Source organism: Panthera uncia, assembly GCF_023721935.1.
Source record: "Panthera uncia isolate 11264 chromosome A3 unlocalized genomic scaffold, Puncia_PCG_1.0 HiC_scaffold_11, whole genome shotgun sequence".
Lineage (NCBI taxonomy): Eukaryota > Metazoa > Chordata > Mammalia > Carnivora > Felidae > Panthera > Panthera uncia.
The window spans coordinates 185,121-199,669 of NW_026057578.1; the positions used below are offsets into that span (position 1 = coordinate 185,121).

Below are 14,549 nucleotides of genomic sequence, written 5' to 3' on the forward strand. Positions count from 1 at the left end.
TCCTCCTCCTCCTCTTCCTCCTCCTCCTCCTCTTCCTCCTCCTCCTCCTCCTCATTACCCAGGTTGACTTTCATCTTGCTTGACTCCTCACTGACCATGCCCTCCCCAGACTGGGGACCCAGCTCCTGGGAGCGTTCCCTGGTGACTTCCATGACTTCCTCTGTATCCTCTGGCCGGATGAACACGTCCTTCTCCCCCTCATCACTGGTGGCCCCTTCTTCGGCCTCCTCCTGCACCAGGTGCACAACACCGGGGCCCGGCTTGGCCACCTGACCCAAATCCTCCCCAACTAGCGTCTCTACGGCAATCTGGCCCAAATTTAGGAGAGAAGTGGCGATGATCTCCTGATAACTGCTGTAGCTGCCCTTGGTGGGGCCCGTGGGGCTGCTGATGGGGTTGGATCCGAAGTGGGGCTTGACAGGGCTCCTTCCTGCACAAAATCGGAAACAAGTGTGAAGAGCACAAGAGGCAGGCTGTCCCAGCACAGCCTGGGGCTGTGGTCATTTCTGCCAGCCCCTCTGCCTGGACCTGGAGACACGGTGAACTTATTTCTGGTCCTAGATGGAGTAGTCACTGCTGTCTTTGAAGCTGAGGAACGCTCCGATATGTTTTACTAATGGTCCTCCCCTCGATGTTTACTTTCTCAAATCAAGTAAACCTGCATCTCATAAGATGGAGCTTAAAGCACCCATCGGGTTTTTTTTAATTGCTCCATAATTAGCAAGTACTAAATGAATTTATGTTTTCAAAAGACTCAAAGTTGAACCTCTTAACTGCCATGGCTATGACGTAGCAGGTGTTCGCCACACACAGGCCCTGGAGGACAGTCGGCAGGGGTGTCCAGGGTGCAGGAGCCAGCCCTGCCGTCTGACCATTCCCAGAGGAGCCCAGCCAGGGCCGGTGCCCAGACCCCAAACTCACTCCTCTGTAAGAAAGCAGGCAAGCTAGTCCTTTCTACCTAGAGCCCTTGGGGCCACACACCGCTTGAGACACAACCGAAGACTCGGGAGGGAGGTGGGTGTAAGGACTCTCCCTGAATTGGCTCCAAAACAAAATAAAGCTCCATCTCAGACCCTGCAGGTTCAGAAGACACAGGCAGCTTTGGGGTGGGGGGTGCTGGGGGATTTGGACCTCAGGTCTCAGTCCCACCCCCAGGGTTCTGTAGTCTGCCAACGTTCTTGGGGGACATGGACACTTTTACACCAGCATTTGCCAAAGTCTGGGTGCCCCAACGAGGCTGGTGCTGCTGAGCCCCACAGGGAAGAAAGTGAAACAAGGAATCCCTTCATTTCCCCCTGCCGCTCCAGGCTTCCCCGGGCACCCCCACAGAGTCTCATCTGATGCCAAGCAGACCCCTCACTCCCACCCCCAGGCTATTCTTTCCCAGCGCCAAGTGGAGTGGGGTCTATCCCCCTCTGCTGTACATGAGACCCTCCCCCAAGCACAGACGCACAGCCCATGTCCATCTGTCCATCCATCTCTCATATGCACATAGGCACACATCCACAATCATACACACAGTGTTCGCACAGAGATGCGCCCACAGACCCCCCAAGCACCCTGTACCGGCCCCTCTCCAGGAAGCCCCAACAAATGTCAGGACAAGACCTCGCTTGTTCTCAGGAATGGCTTCCTCGGCAGCCCTTTCACTAACTCAGAGTGGGCCCCCTCCCCACTCACAGGCTGTGATTCTCCAGGGCCACACTAAGCGCCCTTTATTTCAGGGGAGAAAGAGCCACAAAGCACCTTCAGCTGGTTCAGGACGATGAATCTCCTCCTGTCCTGACATTTCAGCCTCGTCCTCCTCCAGAGTTCCTTCCGATTCATCCGAAACAGAGGCGTCCTTCACCTCAGCATCCTCACTGCCGTCGGTGTCCACACTGTAGCCCTCGTCCAGAGCCAGCTTCAGGGGGTGGGACTTCCGCTTGGACACCAGGTGCTCTGGCTGGGCACCCTCCAGCTTCCTCTTCTTGGCCAGAGGGCAGCTCTGCAAACTGGGAGGAAGGAGACCAGGCCAAGGGCCACCTTGTCAACACCCCCTGGGGGGTCCTCCCTCCGGCTCCTCCCCTCACCCTCCGCAGCCCCTTTCCCTGTTGTGAAAGTTTGTCTTTGCGCCTCATCACCAACCCAAGCCAGAAGCCCCACATTCAAGACTGGCAGGCTGATGTGTTTAAAATTTTACGTTAATTGTCCACATTAAAAACTTAGATTATTTCCTGCTTCTCTCATGAGACCTAACCTCAGCAGTCCCATCCCAACGGCACCCCCTGTTGGGAGGGGGAGGGGACTGGCCCCAGGCAGCTCTGCTTCACACCCTCTGTCGGACACAGCCCGCTTCCTCCCACCAAGCAGGTCAGCAGGGTCCCCGGGGCCCTTCCTTCTCCACCTCCAGACCCTGCACACCCTCACCCACTGAAGTCAAGCTGACACCCCAGGATGACAACAGTGACAACCAGGTCATTTGGGTCACCAGTGTGTACGAGGTCTGCTCTGAGCTCTCCCTCATGGACTCATCCAGCCTTACAGCCCCCAACAGAGAGACTGCGGCATGACATGCCATGACCACACCGGCCTCAGCAGCCGCAGGTGGAAATGGAAGGTTCTAGATCTACAAAAGGGCCAGGAGTGGGGTTCCAGATCCCCAGCAGCCCAACATCTCTCCCAGGAACCCCCTTACCTTACCTGCGGTGCCTGGAGTACTTGCCCCGGATGTGTCCTGAGCCGGTGCACCCTGGGGTGGGGCAGCTGGGGGGAGACAAGCAGGACTGGTCACTCAGTGGAAGGACCCGCCCACCCCAGGCCCTCACCCTGAGGAGCAGAAGATTGTCTCCAAACAGTGCGTCTCAGAATGGCTGCTTGCAGTTTGCTAAAAATTAATGAAATAACTCACCCCATTTAAATAAACGAATGGTTCATTACAATTTTATGAGCGTGTTTAATTAAAGATCTGTATGTACGAGACCAAGACTTCCAACATCGGCGCCTCCTAGATGGCTTCTTTTTTCTGTGGATAAGTCTTTCCCACTGCAGGCGAACTGCAGGCTTCCAAGCAGCTGGGACACAGGACCCTCTGTGGAGCCCCCAGAACCAGCACCTGAGGCTGGCCCAAGGGCAGAGCAGAAACACTGGGCTTCTCCATGGCCATCGCTGGTGCTGTGAGGCCTGCAGCCCCTGCCAGGCATGCCCTTGGCCTGGCAAAGTAAGCAAGTACCTCCAGGCAGGAACGGCTCTATGTAAATATCCAGGCCTGGCCCAAGCTACAGGCCCCCAGCTGCGACCCTCCTCCAGAACCTGCAGCCTGGTGCAGGAAGGTGAGTCTAGGAAGGCTGATGACCCAGAGACTGCCATAAGATGTGGGTGGGGGTGCTGCTGGGCCTCGTGCTTCCCCCCCCAGGAGCCAGGAAATGCGGTTAAAGGTGCGGCCCCCAGGAGTTCCCCACTCTCCACTGTCATCTGTCTCCCCGCTGAACCAAACCCCAGAAAGCTCTGGAAACTTCTGATCGTGGGCACAGGGTACGCCACCCAACCCACTTCTAGAGTCAGCTCCATGCGAGGCCACGGTCCCGTGGGCCGCTGAGCACATCCACAAGCCACAGAGTGCAAGAAGCTGCCATCACCTCATTGTCCGGAATGGCCAATTGATGCCCGGAGAAACAGAGACAGCATGGAAGATCACCCAGAGGAGGGGCACCTGAGCTCCTCCCGGGAGGGGCCGTCCCCAGGTGCCCAAGACAGGAAGACCTTGTTTTTAGGTTTTAGATCTAGGATTGGCATCACGGGGTCAGAGCTCCCCACCGCAGATCAGGCTCTCCCAGATCCGGCGAGGGAAGGACGGGGTGGGCCCCAGAAGGGGCAGGGCCCTAGACTTCTGTCTAGACACACCTGATAGTTTCTAATTTGATTGATCACGGACCTGACTGCAGAGCACTGTGGGCCCAAGTAGCCACGCAGGCCACACTTATCAACCGGTCGGGGAGAAACAGAACAGTCTGTGGAGACAGAGCCCCACCCACCCTGAGCTCACCAACAGCCCTCGGGGTAGCAAGGGGAAGCAACAGTGTCCCTGAGGCCCTCCCTGCAGCCCATGGCCACCATGGCTGATCTCAGTGCTGGTTTTCATCGGTTTAAAAGTCAGAAAGGAAAGGAGAAAGGGAAGAAGGGGAAAGGAGGAAAGGGAGGAAGTGGGGAGAGAATGGGAGACAGGGAGGGAAGACGTGCCACATTTCGTTGTGGATTTCCTTTCCAGACAGACAGGACTTAGCGCTGCCCCCAGCCTGTCTATTCTAAAATCTATGCCCCATGCTTGCTTTCACTCTCTCAAGAGCTAGCTTTGAGACTTTTCACAAAAGGTCCTTGTTATTGGGGATTTGAAGCTGAGGTCCCAATTAGCCGATTAATCACTGAGTTAATCAGGCAATTATGTGACAGCTGCCGTGGAGGCCTGCAGGCCACTGGCACTGCCCCCAAACACGTCACCAGCTCCAAGCCACACCTCCACCCGCCAGTTCAGAAGAGTCCTGGCCTCTAGCCTAAACGGAGCAGGATAGGCTGGGAGCCCACGTGTGTGGAGCAGGTGAGGGCCACTCTGGGAGGAGAGGCTGGAACCCCCACGCTCCTGCCCCCCACGCAGCAGCCAAGGGAATGTCCAACAAGGGCAACGTGAGACCTGACCAAAGCCCAGGGGCTGCAATGCCAGCAGCCTATGCCTCCCAGTTCACACAGCTTCCCCTACAAGCTTCCCCAGCGTGGCGTCGCTGAGGCCCAGAGGGTGCTCAGGGCCAGAGTGTGGAAGCAGCACCAGCTCCAGGCATCTGGAGCCTCTTGCCAGCATGTGGGATGAGGAAGACCCAGCCAAACCCTGTCCCTGAACCCCCCAGGCTCCCTGAGTGTGGCAGAGACGGAGAGATGGTCAGGAAGGCTTACAGACTGCCTACTCACAGTCAGCACTGAGCAGGGTCCGGGCCACCGCTCTGAGGTGTCTGAACCTAGACAACAGGTGTCAAGGGAAGTTGAGGCCGAGGCCGAGGCCAGGAGGAGCCAGATCCCAGCTGGAGCCCCACACTCAGCTCCCGTTCCTCCAAGGGATTGGCCTCCCTCCAGCCCCCTGGAGACAGGTGGAGAACTCCGCCCCCACTCCCATCTGTCCCATAGGCAGGAGCTGACCACTGGCTCACAGGAGGCCCTCAGCTGAGGTCAGGTGGGCTGGGTGGGAACCAGGGTGCAGTGGTGACAGATGGGCAACTCTCCTGGAACCTGGAGGCGGCTCCAGAAGGGGTCCAACCGCTTCCGTCTGCAGAGGAGTTGGGTGCCCCAACTTCACACTAGCCATCGCCTCTAGCAGAGTCACTCTGAAGTTGTGTGACGGCAGATGGGCCCAGACCAAGACACAAATGAAGTGTCCATTGGTTCTTCACTAACGTGAAGGGGAAAAACACCAGATCCATTTGCTCTCTCTTGGGCGCTCGGTGTTAACTTCAGGGCACGGAGCAGCAAAGTGGGCTCCAGAGGCAGGAGAAGGCGATGAGAGCCTCACCCACTCCTTGCCAACCTTCTGCTCTGCTCTCATCACAACAGCCGCCATGCCACTGCTCCGAGAACAAGCAGCTTCCTGGGAGCTCTGCGTGAGCTGGGGAAGAGACAGACCGGAGCAGGGGATGGCAGCAAGTTCTGGGAGGCATCATTCCCTCATCCGTGTGGCGAGGCTCCCAGGTGGAGCTTCACCCTAACGCAGCCCCCCTTCCAGTGATGCTGCATGACTTCATCTAACATCACAACGTTTCTCTTCCAGGTCCCAGTGAGTTCTCTCCCTGTGCTGGCGTCTTTCGTGTACACCTCACCAGGACGGGGGTCTCTTCTGCTTAGGCAGCACAGCCGCTGCCGTGCCAGAGGGGGAAGATGTCCTGGCTTGCAGCGTTTGCCCATTCTTGTGGCACAAAGGTGCCTAGGGCGGCTGACGTGCAAATAAAGGGGTGAGAGCCACGAGGGCACCACAGATCACAACCCCACGTGTAGCTCACGGCCGGTGCACGGTTGTGAACACAGGAGTGACTGGCACCTTCCCGGCAGGACATGGGCAGTTTTTTGGCATAGACCTCTCCATTTCACTCCAAGCAGCCATTCCCCAAAACCGGAAGAATGGCCGAAGACCTTGCTGCTAGCAGACATCAATGCGTTAGTCAGTTTCCCCACTAAAAAATATAAGGGTCTCACTATCACCAAGTAAATAGGTTGAGACCACATAAAAAATGAAGGTGTTCACGCAACCCTCTCCCATGCACTGGCTGGGTCCTCTCTGAGAATATTTCAAAACAAATCTATTTTCAGAGTCATTTTTGGTTCTGCTATTGCAGAATTATGAGAGAATACCCAGCCCTTTGGATCTGCCTTTCCAACTGCTGCCATAACTTCATCTGTTGCCAAAATTAACTGCTACTACCAAACCCCAGAGCTTCCTCAGGTGCTATGCCCAGCCTCCTCCCCTTCACTGTCCTGAAGATGTCCCCACTGAACGTCACACGGCCCAGGGGAAGTGGTACCTCCTCCTGGAAACCAGCTCTCACCCTGTGCCCCTGCCCCTTTGAGCATCCATCCACTGGTCCACCCATCAGAGAGGGCACCTCCCCTCCAGCGAGCTAACCCTGTGCTCAGGGAAAGCGTGTTCTGTGCAGCTTCCATCGGCCTGGTCTGGCTGCCTTTCCACCCTCACCCTCCCACCCTGTGACCGAGGCTAGGGCTTTGAGCAGTGGAGTGTGTGATTCTGCTCTTGTGGTTGGACAAACTTTAGCCCTCTGAGCCTCGGTTTCCCCACTTCACAAACAGGACAATAATAGCACTGGGAACCGTGTCCTAAGAGCAACACTATGCTGTGCAGCTATAGCAGAGATCGCCACACACCTGGGCTCTGAGTGTGTGGCCTCCCTTTGTGCCCCTTCCTTTCTGTTACCAACTTATAGCCTCAACAGTTAGAGGGATGCTGGGACACTCTGGGGTCCTCTCCTTTCCCTGGCTGGCAAAAGCCACTCATCAACAGGTCTGGTGAAGAATAAGACAGTCCTGGGGTGCCTGGGTGGCTCAGTAAGTTGAGCGTCTGACTTTGGCTCAGGTCATGATCTCACAGTCCATGAGTTTGAGCCCCACGTTGGGCTCTGTGCTGACAGCCCAGAGCCTGGAGCCTGCTTCGGATTCTGTGTCTCCTCTCTCTGCCCCTCTGCCTCTCACGCTCTGTCTGTCTCTCTCTCAAAAATAAATAAACATTAAGAAGAATAAGGAGGAGGAGGAAGAGGAGGAGAAGACGGGGCACCTAGGTGGCTCAGTCGGTTAAGTGTCTGACTTCGGCTCAGATCACGATCTCACAGTTGGTGAGTTCATTCAAGCCCCCCAGTCGGGATCTGTGCTGACAGCTCAGAGCCTGGAGCTTGCTTCGGATTCTGTGTCTCCCTCTGTCTCCTCCCCTCCCCTGCTCATGCTCTGTCTCTCTCTGTCTCTCAAAAATAAATAAGCATTGAAAAAAAATTTTTTAATCAAAATAAATTTAGAAGAAGAAATAGAAGAAGAAGACGACGATGACAGTCCTGGCCCCAGGCTTGTGCAGTTTAGTGAGACTCTTTCCCCCTAAGAACTGAGAAGCGCTGATGCCCTGGATTGATGCAGTTACGTAGGAAGAACTGTTCCAGGCTGGTGGCAGAGAGAGCAGGGAAGGAACATCACTGACCCTCAGAAACTAGACTGTTCTGTTTGTCCCCAGCTGGGAGTCTGGAAGATCACAGAAACCCCCCCTGGGGTGTGGTTGTCACCCGTGGCCCTTGAGCATGGACAGAGCACCAAGCCGATACAGTCCTTGCCCACCGTCTCAGGGTGCGGGGGGCACTGGGGGCTCTGTGGTGTGCTCAGCACCAGAGCTGCTATTGGAAAGAGAGTGGGCTTGGAGCCCTTCCTTCCTCCAAGGATGAGCCTCTGGCAGGTGACCTCAGCTGCAGTCCAAGCCTGGCTTCGACTCACAGGAAATTTGTGAAAATTAAATGGGGCCCCTGGTGCCCACCTGACACACTGGGACCCTCAACAACATCACTTCCCTTTCTTCTCTCATGTTTGAGCCAGAACACATTGACACTACCCCTCCTCAGAAAAGGTGGGGAGAACTAGGGGCTGATTTTCTTGGTTGGTTGCAGGACGTCATCAGCGCTGTCTGAGCAAAACAGCACTGAGGGCTGGCACCAGAAGAGCCCAGGCCCACAGAGTCGCAAGTCCAAAGGATGTGTGGGTGGTGCTGGGGGAGCAGTCCTTACACACAAGCACTGGGGCGGCTTTCTCTCTGGCCTCCCCCACCCCCACCCCCCACAGCCCCAGGAGCCGAGCCCAGGACAGAAGCAAGCAGGTGAGGGCAAGTCGACCTCTGGGGAGGAGAGCCTGGCCCCTCTGCCCTGACCCAGCAAATCTCCGCAGTAGGCTGTCCTCCCTTCCTCCTCAGGGTGCTCATGCCTTGTGAGACGTGACCTAGAATCTGGAAAGTCACAGGGCTAAGCCATTACAAGATCACCAACACACAAAAACACTGTCTGCATCTAGAGTCAGCGGAAAACTTGGGACCTGGACAGCCAGCTTCCTCAACTCTGGCCAAACCACCAGACACAGAAGCATTTGTGAGAGCCCACTAACACAGCACCTTGTTGCTGGCTGGGGACCGTGGGGACTACCAGGGCCTGGTGGTGACCAGATGCGAGCGTATCTGTGCCCCTGTGTCGAGGCTGGCTGCATGGTAGGGCCAGGACAGAGGTGGAGGGAGGGCCGAGAAAGGTGAAGACAGCTGGACTCATGGCGAGGAGGAAAGGGGTCCAGGGGTGTGCTTGGTCAGTCCAAAGTGCCCAGTGTGGGACATTTTGGGTGTTCGGGGTCACAGGCATGCGCAATGCTGGGAGCTAGCAGAAAGCCTTTCTTACCTGAGGTCGGCACCTGTGGGCTCTGGGGGCACTGGGTGAGAGAAAGAGAGAAACAGGGAAACACATGTGGGAGTCCGAATTGAAAAGGCACATCGCCCTCATGGCACAAATGGAATAAAAAGCGGAGGCAATCCCAGTGAGAATGGAACCCCGTCCTTTCCTGACCTCCTGGTATGTCCTGCAGGGTCCAGTGGAGCGAGCTGCCACCTCTAACCTGATGCTGTGCCAGACTCTCCCCACGAGAGGCTGGTAGTTTTGCAGACTGGGTCAGACGCCCCACCTAATACAGGCTCTCTGGGCCCTCGGGGCCAGGATGGTTTCCCTTTCTCTAATTGCAGCTAGAAGTCAGCTTCCAGCAGGAAACTTGACCCAGCAGATAAAGCTGGACAGAGAGAACAGATGGGCTGAGCGGCTGGTCCCTCAATGATGTAGGCCACCGGGGGCAACATGCACCAGGGTCCAACTGGGCAGCTCACCTGAGAAGCTCAGTGTTCTAGCCCCTCCGTGAAGGCCACCCACGCACGGGGACACGCAGCCCTGGCCAGTGTGTGCTCATGGAGTCAGGGAGGTGAGGCTGGCCAAGGGTTCAGCAGGGCCTTGGCTCCCTGTCTCCCCACCCCACTGCCAGTTAAATCTGACAACTGCCCATGGCCATCCAGCACCAAGACTGACGTCCTGGGAGGCAAGGAGGCTGGTGACGGGAGCCTGGCAGCATCTCAGTTCCAAACAGAAAGGTCTGCTGGGCGAGCTCTGCTTTCCCCACTCTGTGGGACTGCCTGCCTCCTCACCTCCACCCCAGGCAGCTTTGTCTGGGCCCCACAGCAGCCCTCCTAGGCACCTTGAGGCTGAAGAGGCCTGAAGCCACCAGACCCATGGACCCCAACTGCCCAGCGTAAGGGGAGGAGCATCCCAGGGCCTGGTCATCACTGTGGGGTTCTGTTTTCCTGAAGAAAGTGACATTTACTGCTTTAGGGCCTGGGACTCACAGCCAGACCCAGCTGGGAGGGGACGGCACTCACCTCGGAGGGCCTTGGATCGCGTACGAGCCCGCTTATCCTCATGTTCTAAGCTCATCTGCAAGCAAAAACAACTGTGATGTTAACCGAAACCCAGCACAGAACCACCCCTCGAGGGCCACACTGGACCTCCAGCCGTTTTCTTGCTCAAGTTTTACTGGTGAAGGTGAATCTGTGACACAGAAAGACAAGGAGTGAGCTCCGAGGAGGGGGAGGACTGAGACCAGGAGCAACAGGTACAGGGGAGGTGCTTCAGGACAGAGACCACCAGTCAAGGGCGGGGGGGGTGGGTGTCCCTTGCCTCCTGCTCCCAGCCCTCCCACTGCCCCACACACACCCGAGCAGGAACCTCAGGCAGGAGCCCTACCCCACCCACCAGCTCTTCACAAATGTTAGGGTCTCATAGAATATGGCCTCCTGGCAAGGCTGAGGGTTCCACCCAGCACTCACTGGGGGTGGCAGGTGCTAAGGCACCATGGCAGGTCACCCACTGGGCCCCAGAGCCCGGCTTCCCACAGGAGTGAGTGCCTTACCACACTGGGATCATCCTCTTAGATACAGGTGGCTGGGACTAGAACAGGCCTTCACAAAGTGTCCAGAAATGAATGACTTCGATTTTTACTGTGCCGTCCCAGGGAGAGCCCAAGGACAGGCAGCCTGAGCAGACCTTCCCTAACGTGAGACAGGACACTCAATGAGTGTGTGCTCCTATGCTCGATGAGTGTGTGCTCCTACGCTCCATGAGCGTGTGCTCTGAGAGGTACAGGGGCCGCCAAGGCACCACCACCCTGGGGAAACGAAATGCAAGTTATGACACCACTGTAAATGTTCTAATAGTCATGTTATAAATGTAAAAGGAAACATGAAGCAGATTTTAATAGTAAACTTAGCCTAACCTATCCAAAACATCATTTCAACAGTAATCAGTATAAAAAATTATGAATTGGATTCTGTTTTATGCTAACTCTGAGAAACCCGGCATGTCTCCTGGATTCACAGCACATCTCAGTGTCCCCGGCCACATGCTAAGTGCCCGTGGCCACTGTACCATATAGCCCAGCTTTAGAGGTGGGAACCAGTCTCAGGTGAAAGCCGGTTAAAAACAGGAATGCAGGCCAAGGGGCCATCTGGACAGGACCCACAGTCCACCCTCCCAGGGATGTCCCTTCTCCCAGGAGAGGGTGAGTAGAGCTTCCCAAGGGGCATGGGGCACCCCACACAGTGGAGAACCCCTCATATCCTCTGGCCACCCCACACGAGCCCATCAGTATACCCCACATTCCCTGCCCCCTGCTAACTTCCAAGGGGAACACTGCCTGTGTAGTCCCATGAGGGAGTCGAGGGAGAGCCTACAGGAGGGTGAAGCCTGGGGACAAAGGTCACAGAGAGGCTTGAGGTGGGGGACGCCCCCAGGGGCTACAGGTCATCACCTAGGATCTTGGACCTATGTCACCCAGACAAATCTGGGCAGATATGTAATGAAGAGGTAGGAGATGGGTGGACCCCTGAAACATTCCTTGTCTCCAAGGGAGAGAGGCCCGGTGGGGAGGGACCTCCGCCTGGCAGGATGAACCCCAGGCACCCCAGGAGCCCCAGGAGGCTCCAGGAGAGCCAGGGCCCACAGGGCTCACCACCTGTCCCAGGCCACAGCCGAGGTCGTCAAAGGGAAAGCCAGACAGTGGGAAGAGAAGCAGGAGAAAGCAAGGAAGGGCTACAAAAGTGGGGCTGTAGGGCCTAAAGACCTGCAAGGGACAAGTGCTGAGGTACCACCCTCCAAGGAAGAGAAGGAATCCCCCCAAGAGGTAAGACAAAATTCGCAAAGTGAACCTCCCCCCCCCCCCCGCCCGGTGGCACTAACATGCAGTGATTTATGTGATTTGTTAAGGAAGAAAAATCAAAACCTGGGGTAATTTATGCAACCTGTCGACCCCAGGCTGCAGAGCCACGGTGCCATGAGCTCTGCGTTTATTACAGCCTTCCAAAAGCTTGGAAGACAATTACTATAATCTCTATTTTTAAAGCAGAGGTTCCCCGTGGACCAATGACTCATATTTAAAGTGAAGAGAGGAGCAGGTGTCAAAGGGACTTCATTACATTTATGAGCCTTCAAATGTCATCTGCACTGAGCCCGAGCGCAATGCCTTCCGATGTAGGCCGCACAATGGAGCTAATGCGTCTGATTGCCGGGCGCCTGCTTTCAGCTGAAATGCAATCTACAGCTCTTTTTTTTTTTTTTTTTTTTTTTTGTCAGTTTTCCCAAGGAAATTGGCAATCATTCTGCTAGGTTAAAGCGTGCCTTGGCAATTTGGATTTCCTGCAGATAAATTATTCAAAGAGCAGAGAATAGAGAGAGTTGCAGGGATGCGTAATGGGCGCTGCTTGCAAACTGCGAGCTCCCATTGATGAAGCTAACAGCTGTGGCATTCATTTTGCTGAGCACCTTTCCATTTGCAATTTATCTGCATCAAACGGTCAATAAGTGAGAAGTTCTCTTCGGTGCATGTAGCTTTGATTTTAAAAGGGGGAAAAAAACTCAACCACAGGAAGAAAAATGGGTTAGCTCTTTAATATGAGGATGAATCTGTGAGACCCGATGACGTGGGACATCAACAACGAAGCAGGGAGACTTTGATTTCTGAGCCGTTTGAAACTAGCAGTGGTGGCTGCCTCGGAAGCATCTGGGCAAAGCTGTGATAAAACCAGCTCCACTTGATTTACGATTTACGTTGTTTTCCTTCCTGGAGAACTGAAAGCACTTCAGAGGTGGGTTCTCCTCTGGCCTCACGCCCTGTGTTGTAGACGGAGAACTGATGCCCATACAGCCCAGCACCGCCAAGGCTTGTGCTGCTTGGCTTACTGGCAGCCCCCCAGGGCCCTCTGTCCCTCGTCACACAAAGACAGGCCACTCACTGGTGCAAAGACAATGAGACACTTCCCAGTGGTTCACTGATTTATTTTTAAAAACCATTTGTTCCAAGCACAAGCCAATCAAGTCCCTATTTTTGTACAGCCCAGAAATAACTGAATGGCCTCTCACCTGGAGGGTGAGAAGGTCCCCTTGTCACAGCCAAGCCAACCTCAATCCCCACTCTCACTGTGGGGCAGTGATCTCTCTCAAGAACATTGTCTGCGCTGTTTCCATAAGCCAACTTCATTCTGCCACCAGGAGCATGTCTAACAGCTTCCCTGTGCCCCTTAAACCATCATTCCACTCTAATAAATATTTCAGTAGTTCCATCTTCAATAGGAAAACTATGGGAGGAGAATAATTTACAAATGCAAATACATCCTGTTTTGCCACATCCATTAACCAAAGAGAATTGTCTCTTCACCCTTCCTTTTAACTTGCTTTGTTAGTACCATATAATGGGTCTCATTCAAGAAGGTGTTACTATTTTGTTCTGTAATGTATTTTTTTGTAAAGTTAAGATTAATCAGGTATGCTCTTTTTAAATACCAATGGTTCTCACAACACCATGCTACAAAGACCAGCCCCTTTTAAGACCTATCTGCATTGCCAAAACTGAGTTCCTTAAGTTGGACATTTATCAACTTGGGAACCAAAAAAGCAAATGCAGTAATTATGCAGCCTTGAAACCCATGGGTTTGTCTGGATTCTTAGGCTGTGGTTGTCAGAAATGCACTCAGAACCCAGACGCACAGCCAGTCACAAAGCAGAGAGAGCAGACTCTCAATGTCCAAGAACATCCAGTCATAGACTGTTCACGAGGTGTGCAATGATGCTTAACAGGCTTCGTGCCGATCTTCTCCTTTACCCTCAGAGATCAGGTCTGCCCCACCCTCACCCCCACATTCAGGAGCATCCGTGGTGGTCTTGAAGGGGTGCCCCTCCCTCTTCTCTCTCTTACATCCTTCCTCTCCCTCTCTTCTTCTCTTTCTCTCTCTCTCTCAGTTCGTCTTGGCTCTTCCCAGGCATTCACAACTCCAGCCTCCTTCCTCTCCACCCTATGCCGTATCCCTGCCCTTCTGCATGGATGGCTAAGGGCCAAAGAACAGAATTCATGCTGAAGCTTTCCTGCCGCACCCCCCCCCCCAGCCCCTGTAGGAGGAGAGCCAGCCTCAGCACCCAGGTGGCAGAGTAGAGCTCAAGAGGGAGGGAACTGCTTAGACTTGGGAGCCTGGGTGGGAGTGAGGAGGCTCAATGAATCAGTGAAGACCTGAGGGTCTTAGGGATGATAGCTTCAGGGTGGGAGGTACTCCAGTCTTGGGAAGCAGGAAGCATCCCTGGGTGGCCTCTCAACAGTCAGGCCTGCACCTCCATTTTCCCACCCTTTCCCCCTCACTCTCCATTCTGTGCCTTGTCGTTTCCCTCATGGCCCTCACTTCAGTCTGAAATAAGCTTATTCATTCATGCTTTCAAGGCCATTGCCTCTCCTATACAGAGCCAGGTACCATGGCTTCATTCACTGTTCGGCACATATTATGTAAGGACAGACAGACAGGTGAAAAGATGAACGACAATAGTTGGAAACATGTCTGAGATCCCGGAACTGCAAAATGTGGCCAGGAGCAGTTGGAAGGGGCTGAATAGGGTCCAGACCCCCTGAGACCACTGGGGACATTCATCCCACCCCTG

General features: G+C 54.8%; 1 protein-coding gene across 1 annotated transcript in view; it reads right to left on the bottom strand.

Moving 5' to 3' along the window:
* Positions 1–10,010, bottom strand: part of MYT1 (myelin transcription factor 1) — a 40,745-nt gene extending 30,735 nt beyond the window's left edge. Inside the window, exons 1-5 of the mRNA XM_049650398.1 lie at positions 9,956–10,010; positions 8,937–8,967; positions 2,683–2,745; positions 1,747–1,994; positions 1–430 (exon numbers count right to left, since the gene is read on the bottom strand). The exon at positions 1–430 is cut by the window's left edge and continues 509 nt beyond it. Coding sequence (XP_049506355.1) covers positions 1–430; positions 1,747–1,994; positions 2,683–2,745; positions 8,937–8,967; positions 9,956–10,010 — 827 coding nt within the window. The remainder of the gene's footprint in view (positions 431–1,746; positions 1,995–2,682; positions 2,746–8,936; positions 8,968–9,955) is intronic.
* Between the last annotated feature and the right edge of the window lie 4,539 nt (positions 10,011–14,549).